General features: G+C 42.6%; 1 protein-coding gene across 6 annotated transcripts in view; it reads left to right on the top strand.

Annotated features, from left to right (window-relative positions):
• The window catches only part of CCDC85A (coiled-coil domain containing 85A), a 54,972-nt gene that overhangs the window by 7,837 nt on the left and 35,058 nt on the right, over window positions 1-12,077 (top strand). For 2 of the 6 annotated variants that reach the window (XM_015856804.1, XM_015856805.1), the window contains exon 3: window positions 928-1,004. The exons of 3 other annotated variants lie outside the window; for them this stretch is intronic. In XM_015856804.1, coding sequence (XP_015712290.1) covers window positions 928-965 — 38 coding nt within the window. In that variant the 3' untranslated portion in view covers window positions 966-1,004. Of the gene's footprint in view, window positions 1-927; window positions 1,005-2,076; window positions 2,096-12,077 lie in introns of those variants that run through there. One more of the 6 variants, XM_015856806.2, reaches the window with a different exon arrangement.

Here is a 12,077-nt window from a genome sequence, read left to right as displayed (position 1 = left end):
AGGAAAGCAAATTAAAATCTCCTGTAACGTGGGGAATAAACAGTTGATAAGTCGAAAGGTGTGTTTAAAAAGACAAGGAGCATGACTTCAGCCTTCTCTCTTTCCCTTTTGTTTTTTTTCAGGTTCTCTTGAAATCAATTCTCTTACTTTGGGACTTAAAGTGTCAGAACTTCTCTGATCTGATCAGTAGTAGGATGGTGCCATGTTTGTGTCATTGCATCTCTTTATCTTCGCGTGAATAGTGAAAACTTGCATTGATAACACTTCCTGTAGGAGTCTGGAACAGATATTTGTATCTTGGATTTGAAGGTGGGAGGAAAGAAAGTGCTGTTCTGAAAGTTGCAGGACTGATAAATCACTATGCAGCTCACATCTATGTGAGGTTCAGATAAGCTTGGAGAGCAGCACTGATTGGTGACCCGCATCCCCTCTTGGTTTCTGAGTTTATTTTGGTTTTGCAGCGGGTGAATCCCAGTAATGTTAAAAATCCATCTTAGGATTTTTGTGGTCAGAAAACATTACTGATAACATTAGGAAGGATAACATTGGAAGAAAGGGGAAAAACTAGCAGCCAAAAGAAATTTATCTGAAGGCAGCCAAATACATCAAGCAGGAACACGTGGATGCCATGAAGTAGGGCCTGAAAACTGGCTTAGATCCTTCAAAGCATATGAGTGCTTCACTCATTGTTGGGCACATGGCTTACACTGAGACTGGATGACCAGAGAGAAGCAAGATGCCTAAATACCCATCAGCCCTGCAGTGCTCTGAAGGGAGTCAGTATCTTCTCACTGTAGCTTGCCTTGCTTCCTTGTGTCTGTTTTAAGATTTTACTAACTTGAATTTTTGCTTTTGCAATATTATTAAGTCCATAAACAAAACCTAAAAGCAAAGCATTCCAACAACGGTTTTTTTTCCCCTAACCAGATTTCCAACCACCAAGACCAAAGGCTCTGCAGTCTTAACTAAACAGCAGAAGATACCAGAATCAATGTCTCCTCCAGGTACAGGTGTTAAGAACTTTATTTTCTTATTGGCACTTGATATTTGGTCTATGCTCCAGTCAGTAATGCTAAATCCTTCATGTTGATTGCTTGCTGCCATAGCACGTGTGAATATTTTGGAGAGTTACGAGGACAGAAAAGCATCCTGAGCATATTCAATTCTATCCAGCAACGGAGTACTGCTATTTGCCTATCTTTATCGTTTATAGCAGTAATAGGATGAAAAGATTCTTGTATTTTAGAGTATAAAGTTGAACTCCGCAGATAAAGCGGTTGGCTGGACTGCCTGGCAGCGTGGAGGTGACTGGTCAGGCTTTGAGAAGCATGGATCTCAGGGCCCTGTCCTCTCAAGTGCTTCATCGTGGTGTTGAAGAGCTCCCTGCATTGCTCACACTACTGCAGTTGTATCCAGTTGCAGTCTGAAGGAGTGCAGCAGCACTATGAGGGGAAGTCTAAAAGAGATGTAGAAGAGATGTAGCTCAGAAGGACTTGTTTTGTCCTCTTTCATTATTGCTCTCCAGTAACCTAAATTAAGCAGGGCATTGTCAATGCTTATCAACTGCCACCTGGAAATGTGTACTGCAGGCACTGAAGCACAGAAGCAGTTCCCTGGGCAACATATTCTATTCCAGCTCTGTTGCTTGATGGTATTTTTCTTTCAATATTCTTAACTAGAAAAGTCAAGAAATTATTCTAATACCAGGATGAGCGTTTAGGGATACTGATGCAGGAAATCTGAATGAGAAATAGGTTTTATTTTGCTCTCAAAGCAAAACAGCTTTAGAATTTACCACTATAAATAAATCAATCAATACTTCTAACGTAGTGCATTGTGGTTCTGTCTGTTTTGTTTGGTGGAGGTGCACTTAAGTGTATTTCTTTCAGTAAGTTCACGTTAGGTGCCCGCCCTACATGCTATGCCTTAATGTGAAGTTTTGGGTGTTTGTTCTCTTAGTTGCTGCAGAAACAAGGTGTTGAGCAGATGCAGGCAGGTGCCTTGTTCTCAGATTGAACGTTTAAGTGCTTAATTGACCCTGAGTTTTGTTAAATTTTAGTATATTTGTTCTTGCAGTGCTGCCTGGGATTCCTTCATGATGCAATAGACTCCTGAACCTCAAGGGGAAAGGGTTTGTTACAGAAGATGGAGGTGGTTAGACTTCCACTGTCTGGAATGAGGAAAGTTTGGTTAATGCTTGTATCCGGTTTGTCAGGAAATGCTGTTTCCCCGGGAGCCAGGAGCATCTTAATTTGAACCACTTTGGTCTCACAGTGCCTGCTCTCACCCATTCATGTAGTTAGTATTTGAGTGGCTGTGCTTGGTGAAGAACAAACCAGCCAGCTGGCTTCAGGATCTACCAGTGTGGCTGTTGACAGAGCCTGGTGGAAGAGCACTTGGATCCTGTGAGCAAAACTTACAAAACTCAGGCTTTCAGAGCTTTGCTCCTTCTGTCCCATTTCTTCACTCCCACAGTTCTGCAGCTCTTCAGAGGCTGGGCATGATCGGAGTTGTAAAAACCAGTGATGCTTGATGGGGAATTATGATGAAATAAACTCTCTCTTTGAATGAGAGGAAGGACTGTGTGGGTTTGGCTGCCTGGAGGGATCTCTGCCTCAGAGGGTCTGGTGGCCTGGAAGCTGATGCTTGCAGAGAGCTGTGGATGTGCTGTTAACCTGAGTAAACCCTTACACCTGTTGGTAGTGCCTGGATTCTGTTCAGCACTTATCAGTCGATCTCGAAACAGTTTACCAAGGAAACGAAAGTTGTGGTCTTCCTCTTGTGCATGAAAGAACAATGGGCTGAACAAACGACAAGACAGCCCCCGGCTATATCTACAGACCAGATTTCCTGCATGTTACCTACTGATTGTTCCATTGCATCATACCACTCTTCTAACAGTTTTGTTGTTTTGTTTTTTTTCCCCTTAGCCTGTTTTGAATGTGGGGCAAAAACTGGGGCTGAGGTTACTCACATGCCTAGAAAACACCTTTGTGAACAATTCGCTTGCTACGAATGCTTTCAATGTGTTTCCTTTCAAAATCAAGTTTTAAGGCAATCTGTTTCCTTCCTTTCTGAGTGTCACAAATTAAGCTAACCAGGCCAGTGGGGCTCAGAGCTATTCTTAGTTTTTGTGCCTGCAGCAGGCATACTGTATGATCTTGATGTACCTTTTGCGTTTAAAGGTGTGCTTTAAAACACTTCTTAAACATAGTGCTCTGTTTTAAATCAATTTGGTAAATAACAGTGATAGCTTTACTAAAAGAAAATGCATTTTTCTGTCTTGTTTCTAACCCTGCAGAACAGTTGTGCAGCTGTGGTTGTCTTTGGGAAATGGAAATGCTGATCTGAAGTTGAGATGTGGTCAGCTATCAGCTGGGGGTTGTACTGAGCTGGTACCATCCAAGGGGTTATTTGTCTTTATCAGAATGAAATGTTGAAAAGAAAGCTCTTGCACTTATATATGAGAAATCAGAATACAATACTGTGACAAGATGGTCATTGGACCCCTGGTGTTAATCAGTCTGGCATCTTGTGGATGTGTCAGGGAGTGGGGGAAGTGCTGCTTAGGTCTAAACCTCTGTAACAAGACTTGTAGAATGAGCACCTATGTGACATGGCTCAAGTTGAAGATGGGCTCCTGGTGACATGGAGCCTTCTGAGACTTTTGTCCGAGTCCCTTTTCCATCCACTCATTTCCAGCAGGTAGGCGGTTGCTGCTGGTAGCTACCAAATGCTGTGGGCTGAAGCATCTTCCCAAAGGAACATGCAGGAGCAGTGTGTTGGAGGGAAGGCTGTGTGAAGGCTTTTGCTGCCTGTCAAAGGGAGGAGATTTGCTGTGCAGTGTCACTGCTGTGCAGTCATTTCTAAATTGTGAATGCCACCAACTGGAATCCAGGCTTTTAAAGCTCTGTAGTACTGTATGCTCACTGGGGAACCAGGCTTTGACATTCAGAAATGACAGCCCGAAGGGTTCCATTCTCTGATAAGTGATGACACTGCAAAGCCACGTTTCCTGCTTTCTGCTCTCGTAACTACTCCAATTACAGCAGCTTCCTGCCATGGAAGTATTGAGGTTTTTAATGTGGCTGTGGTCTGAGTGCAATTTAATGTTTGAAACTTGTCCAGGGATTAAAGTAACATTTGTCATGTTGCTATTTTAATCTCTTTATAAACTAGAGCAAGTGTCAAGTTGTGTGTCCTAAGTGTGATTTAGCAACATGTTAGTCTTCTAATTATCCTCTTAATTAGATTGGTCTGATAATTTGGTGCTGGATATAAGTGCATATTCTTAAGTTCTCAGAGTATTAGCTTTTGGGGAAAACTTTATTGCTTTTCAGTTAAGAGGTGTCTTGTCTTCCGTGCTCAAGTATGGGAATATACGGTGCTGCTCCTGATGTGGCACTTGTCTGAGTACCTTTGCTTTCTGCAGAGCTTTGTAGCTTTTTCCTGTAAGAACATTCCTGTTATATCTTACCAATTACATAAAATTAATGTGGGACTGTCGTATCTTTGTCATTTTAAACTTTTCCTGGATATTGGTCAGGAAATGAATCTCTGAAGCTCTGAATAGGTAAAATTAACAGGAAGTAAAGTAAGAAAAGAGACTAGGAAAAAAATCTAATACAGTAGTAATTGTCTAAAAAATAAAACAGTTTCTCAAAACAACTCCCAGATATTTGAAAGGGGTCAAAATATCAACGTGCAATCCCACTTTTACTTCTAAGCTGAAACCATGGGGAAACCACTGGCAGACAGTGAAAATGGTCACCTAATGCAGTGTCCAGAGCATCCATGTGACAAGTGGCTGCATCCAAGGTGAAACAGCTTTAAACTGAAAGAGGGTGGATTTATCCCAGATATCAGGGAGAAATTCCTGACTGTGAGGGTAGTGAGACGCTAAACAGGCAGCCCAGCGAGGCTGTTGGTGCCCCTTCCATGGAAGCATTCGAGACCAGGCTGGATGGGGCTGTGAGCAACCTGGCCTAGAGGCAGGTGTCCCTGCCTGTAGCAGGGGGTTGGAACTAGATGATCCTAAAGGTCAACTTCTAACCCAGACCATTCTATGATCTTGTGCTTTGTGTTCAGTCATGCAAATGGGCTTTCCAGGTGACCACGTTTCCTGTGGCTGAGCCAGCTTTCCAGCTGCAGTGTTATCCAGGAGCCTGCAGCTCGAGCACATGTAGAGATGGAACTGGGCAGGCTTAGGAGCACAAACCACCAGCAGATATCCTGGCATGCCTTCCAGGAATATGGTCAGGCCAATGGGTGAGGCTCTGGCTGCTGCTTGGGGTGAGCGAGTGCTTGCCTGCCTTGTGTTCTTGTGTGCTGTGCTATAGCAGTACATGTATGTGCAGATGTGGGGACTGAAATCTTGCTGCTTCCGAGAACAAAGTGACTCACCATGCTGTCATGTTGGAGATACTGATCTAGGTAATGAAGTCAGGTCTCAGTACTGCTTTTGTTTATGCAGGTGACTGACTTTATACACTTGCGCATTCCCACTGAGTTTGCAGGCTTTCTTTGTTTTATCTTCACATGATATCATGGAAATAGGAGCTGAGCCTTAGAAATTGATTCCAGGGAAATAAGGCAGAAATCCCATTTTGCCCATAATGCAAAGGAAATCCTGTGATTTTTATTTTTTCTTGCAAGAATTTCTGTTGTCTGCTTTCAGTAAGGTTTGTAGCAAACAAGGAGCTCTCCATCCAGGGTTGAAGGCAGTCAGATAACAGCCGTGGCCTTCCTTGCTGCTCCTGGGATGCTGAGTTGCACCCTAGTGTGCACATACAGTGAAGTTGCTTAGAAGAGAGTGTGCGGTTTATGACTCTTGATGTTTCTATGTGTGTGTATTGAGGGGAAAAAGGAATCCAGGTGAGGTTAGATTGAGTTACAGTAAAGAGCGCAGAGTGCGAAGTGAAGGACTGAAGAAGGACAGTGTCATGATCAGATTACCTAAAGTTGGCTCCCGCAGCTGTTTTTTTTGACTGTTTTCTAACTGCATCCCTACTTCCAGAAAAATGGAGATGCAGGAAAGAAGGAGTAGATTATAAGGTTGAATCACCATCCCTGGATGTGTTTAAGAGACATTTGGATGTGGTGCTCAGGGATATGATTTAGCAGAGGGTTGTTAGGGTACTATGGTTAGGCTGCAGTTGGAGTTGATGATCTTCAAGGTCTTTTCCAACCTGGGTAATTCTATGATTCTATAAGAGCAATCAGAACTCCAGTGTTTCCAAACTTGAGATGGTAGGTAATGGCCAATTATACATCACTACTTGTGGGTGATAGATATACTAATCAAAGGGGATTTTTTCTGACAATGCAGCTTTTTTTTTCCCCCTCTGTCAGTTGCAGATACTGAATTGATATCCTGCCCCCCTTATCCTGCTATCAGATTAAAAGCCAGATGTGTTGCAGCATCCTCCCACTGTGTTATAGCTGCCATTGCGGTAGCACTGATGCTGCCTGACTCACAGTGGGTACTCAGGACTTTACTTCCATGGCACCTCTGAGCTGCCCTGGGCTTTTGGTGTCTCAAACTTGATGATGCTTACTGCAAGTCTGTTGTAATGCCTGACAGTAGAGAAGTATTAGTGGGGCTGGTTTGGTAATCCTGGCTGCTGGTGCTGTAGAAATGTGAGTCTCTTTATATACCTTCTGTTTTTCTGTTGAAGCTTTTCATGTGGCAGGACTCTTCTGCATAGTCTCTAGCAGGAGTCTTTCATTCTTGATTTACTAAACTATTGCTATTGTGCTATCTGTGAGAAGTTTGTGTTAGCTGAAGTGCTCAGAATCTGAGCTTTCCTATTTAAAAAGGAGAAAACGAAATGTTTTCTGTCTACTTTTAACCAATTAATCTTAACAATTTCTGAAAGCCATTCCTGGGACTCCTTTGATTATTACTGCTGCTGAAAAAGCAATTATGTTAGAGCAACAAAAGTCTTAACAGCTATGGAGAAACCAGCGCTGTCAAGTTTTTATCACTCTTATGGGGCAGGCAGTCTCTTGTTGCTTTTTATAAACACAGTCTACGCTGTCTGCAGGAAAAAATGAGGTGATCCAATTACTTGGATTCTCAGTTTTGCTATTAAACAGCACAATACTGCTTTTAATAATGTGTTACTACAACTATATGTGCTCTTAAGGATCTTTGTCAACTGTCTCTCTTCAAAGCACAAAATCCTGTGCATCTACTTTGATCTGGTTGGATTTGACTGATGGTTCAAACATGAGATTGGGAAGATTCAGCACAGTGGCAAAGAGGTCGGCTCTAGCAGTATGTAAAGATCTAATAAGGTTTTCAGTGGAAGATCCAGATGGCTTTCACTGTGTTGTTCCTTCACCACTGTTGAGCTGCTTAAAAGCTTAGCGATGTGCGTGTGAGCACGATCAGAACAATCCATCAGGCAGGGGACGATGTGCAGTAGTCTGAAATGTGAAAAACAAACAGAAAAAGAGCTCAGTTGTCTTTTTGGTTGGAGTATTGAGTGTGCCACTTCCAAGTGTGTACTCTTGAGTCTTTAGGCCTGGATGGTGGTTGTTTCTGAACTACTCTAACCTGACATGCCAGAGTGGTGCTGTTGACTTCTGTAAGGTTTTCTGCATCTTCCTTGTATGCACAACAGCAGCATTTGCTCATCTGAGGACTCTGTCTTTTAAAGGGCAAAGTATTTTTCATTAAACTTGGCACTGGAAGGAATCATGTGCTTTAGGGAACTGATGCACACCTGAAGTTCAGAGCATTTTGATAGTTAGGTGTTAATTAAATCTTGGTTTGGAAACTGCTTTGGGCATTTCAAAAGAGCTTATGTAGATCAAGTTGTAGGTAATGTTGACCAGAATCCCCAAAAAGAGGAAAGCTTTGGGATTGTGGGTTCCCTTCTCACACGTCCAACCTATCTGTAAGCTGCTGTGAGCCCTGACTGTCCCATGTATCCAAAGCTGATGTTACTTCTGTGGTTTCAGCAGTGCTGTGCCTGTTACCTTGAAGGATGACTCTCACCTGTACTGGCACTGATGTGTAATACTGTAATTTGGCTAAAAAGATGACTCTCCTAAAATCTGACTTACCCTTGGTTTATTTTTGGTAGTGGAGAGGTGTTACTCAGAACAAAATGGGCTGGAGGTGTTTCTCTGATTGGTACTTGTCTAGCAGCTATTTAAATGACATGGCGCAGTCTTCATTAATGGCATTGTGGTGATCCTTGATGTGCCTGTGCCCTAGGACTTGGGAACAAATGAAAAAGCACATTTATTGAATGAGGGAAGAAACTGCTGGTCCCTACAGTGTATCCATACATGGCAATATTTATTAATCTAGGGGCCTCTTCTTTCATTCAACGTCAAATTGAAAATATTCACCCAACTGCATGAATATAATGGGCATATTGATGGATAGTTGTATCATATTAATTATAATGAAAGCAATAGGGTTATTTTCATTGACAAAAGCTGCAGTGCCTTGATAATCCTATAATTATATATTGCATAGGTGCAAGACCCAGATTTAAACAGCATGTTAAACTGCCATGTTCATACTGTTTAAAACTTCTTCAGTCTTGCAGTGGGATCCTGATGTGTTTGCTGCTAGCTGGGTCTCCAGGTGTCATGTGGCCTGGCTTTGCAGGAAAATAAGTAGGTGTGGGCTGTATATATACACCTCCCTTACTTCCATGCTTATATACTGAACTTCAGGTAGGATGTGAACTATGTTTAAGGGAATTCTAAATCTGTGTTTCAAAGGGTAGGTTGAGCAGAAGAAGGTACAGGGGGTATTAGCAGATTATATGTAAGCTCTTCAGTTATACAGGCTGAGACTCAACAAACAGAATTATTACATCAGTGATATCAAACTGTTAGCATATTGAGCACAGGAATTAGGTCTGCTCTGTGCAGAAGAACAAGTATTAAGGAACTCTGTGTGACATTCTTGCTGTGTATGAGGCTATAACTAATGCTTCAGAAGAATAACTCTATGTGAGTAGCACTGGAGCTGTTATGATCTTCGATTACATTTCTGGGGTTTGGAATGATGCTTTGCCTGTTTGCTTTTGACACGGGTGACAGCAAAAGGCCTGCAGTGTTTGCTTAGGAGAGAGAATGATACACTTAGGCTCTTGAATAAATATAGATTGCACTCAACAATATACTGGAAGTCACAATTGCTGTAGATGTGGTTTGGAGCTTTTTGCCCAAGGAAATTGCACCAATTATTTCACTGCTTTTCAGGAAAGCAAAACTACATGGGGAACTGCAGTGGGAGGTGTTGCAGTTCGAGTTGTGGAAGAAGGGAACTGCAGGATTGTGCAGGGTTTGCTTGTGGTTCTCCTGTGCCATCGCTCTTATTACTCCTTTTGAGGAGGTTGAAGTCCACATGTAGTCTCCCCTTGGCTTCTGTTCCTGCCCTTTGGCTGTGAGAAGATGCGTAGAAACCAAACGATCCTGGCTTCTACCAATCAGTATGGGTAAATGGAAAGGCAAACAGGAACCTGTGGTAGGTGAAAAGCCTCCTAACTCTATATAGATAAAAAAAAGTATTTCCAAATTTATCAAAGGGCTTTTTTTTGTAGAACTTAGTTTTTCTTAATATATCAGGCAGAAAAATCCAAGGAATTTGCTGTTTCACACAGGAGCACATATTGTCCTTGACACTGTTTTGCCAAAAGCTTTGCTTCCTGCAGTAATTAACGTATGAGAAATCAGTAAGCTCATAGTGAAGAAAACAGGTGGGGTTGGAGTAAAGGCTTAGCACAGTCAGATGTGTGTAATACATCCCTTAGAGCACAAGCTGGGATTGTGCCAGAACAGGATGGCCGGCAAACTGGGGAGGAGGGGCAGACGGGTTTGAAAAAATGCTGAAATTGCTTTTATTTTATGGGTGTTTTGTTTGGTTTTGGTGGGAAGGAGAAAGGAAATTGATTGTTCTCAGTTTGATCTCTTCTTGTAGAAATAATTGCCATTGATTTCCAGAGGAAGAGGATGTAGCTACATTGTAGGCCTGTCATTCTGTTCTTTTCCATTGCTAACTGACTAACTTAGATACTTCCTTTATTTTAGACAACCACCAGAACCAAACAGCCAGACAGCAAACAGTTTCCACTCGGTTAAGCTTTTAAACTAACTCTTCAATCCTTAATGTGGTTGTTCTACCTGAGCCACAGGGGCTGGGGGGAGGTTTTTCCTTCGGCTCCAGTCCTCAGACTATCCTCAGATTCACTGAGGAGTTTTGTGTCTGAAGAGGTGAAGTTGTCTTCTAAAAATCCAGTAGATTGTTGAAGCTGAGACTGTGTGATTTGCTTTGAGCTCTGAGAAATATAATGTGAAAAACCTATTTGGGTTCTGCAAGCTGGCCAGAGACTGCGGTCAGTTCAATAAAGGCACTGCTAAATTTACCATGATGAAGTGCTGCCTCATGCATGAAATAGATGCTGTGGTCTTGTGCTGGTGATTTGATGAGTTATCACCTTTAAAACTGTAGAAACAACATGTAGAATTTGTCTTCAGTGGATTGTGCTTTTCACAACAAGAATGCCCATCTGTGGCTCAGGACTTAAGGGTTTCTCCTGCTGCAGAGAGACTTGGGTTTGATGCTGGCACCAGGGGGTCTGGGAAATAACTGTGCTGGTTCCTTAACCTCAGCTATGTAATTGTGTGCAGCTCATCCACACTGAATGTCTCATCTCAGTAGTCTCGACTTTGCAATAGGAGTTGACATTGTGCATTGGATCCTGGAGGTGACTGGTGCGTATGGAGTCTTGGCAAAGGAAGGCTGCTGAACAGCTCAGAAGCATCAGGAATTGCATTTGTATGTGCCTACTGATAGAACTGTTGCTGCCAGTGGCACTTCAGGAGTCCATGGAGACTGTCAAAGCCTTTATCCTACGTTGCATAGATCCAACACACAGGTGCTAGGGAGATACGTGGAAGTTTTCAGGTGCGGCGTAACTTCGGTTCCTACCCTACAGCCGTCAGCTGAGCCACTGGCTTAACTTTGGTCAGAGGGTGTTGCATTATCCTCAGTTACACACAGGCTCTCATGCAGTTCCAGAATGGCAGAAGGGCTCAGCAGTGTCTTGGATAACAACAACAAAGGATCAGCACATTTATGTATTTTTCTGTATTTTTCACTTTAAAAAAGCTATACTTCTAGGAGCAGGGCTCTTTTCACTGTTCAGGTAATGGGGAAGAAATATCTTTTGAATCAATTGCAAGTACTGTTAAGGCTGAAATAGCAAGGTAAATTCTTTCTGCTTGGTTTTTTTAAAGACCTGATGACCAAGAACATAGTTTTTCCAATGTTCTCTACAAACATGGGTTGTGGTGTAGGTTGTAGTCACTGGTTGGAAACTGCGGCACGGTTCTGCAATGTGCTTCAAAGCCAGTGTAGCTCTTCATGCCAGTCTGCTTTGAGTCCTGTAGCAGTTCACCTTCTCGCATTGCAGCAACTGTGTGTTCCCTCTACTACAAACACCACAGACCTCAAGTATTTTGCCCCTTTTCTGTTTGTTCCAAATACTCTGCCTCCCTTCTGTGCTATGATTTTGGAATAAGAAATAGATGTCATTATAAGCAAAACTGTCTGCTGAGGATGGAAACTGTCTGAGGATGTGCCTTGAGGAGGTCATTCCCTCTCTGGGAAAAATTCCTTTCATTGACTCGTTTTCTCTTTATGAAATGCTGTTCCCAATATGGCAACATCTCTTCAGAAAATTCAGTGCTAAGCAGTTGCAAAATGTATAAGCCAGATCTGTACCTCTCCTGGCTGGGAAAGGCAGTAGCTTGCAGGTACCTGTAATTCCCCTGCTCCAATTACCTGAGAACAGCTGCAGTGCCCTCAGAGCTGCCCGCCACTGATTGCTTTACATTTTCAATAGGAAGCCCTACAGAGCAGCGAACTGGCAAATGTTCTGCTTGATAAAAATCCATCATGGTTGTTCTTTGTGCATCTCCCTGCTTTATGTCATCGTGGATTTATCAGGACAGTCAGTGTTTGGAATTTCATATCTAAATCTGGTTTGACTGTCTGATAAGCTCCTGTGGTCATGAAAGATAGAGTTTCCCTGAAAATGTTGGCA

Source organism: Coturnix japonica, chromosome 3 (genome assembly GCF_001577835.2).
Source record: "Coturnix japonica isolate 7356 chromosome 3, Coturnix japonica 2.1, whole genome shotgun sequence".
NCBI classification, from domain to species: Eukaryota; Metazoa; Chordata; class Aves; order Galliformes; family Phasianidae; genus Coturnix; species Coturnix japonica.
This window is presented reverse-complemented; position numbering and strand designations above follow the sequence as displayed.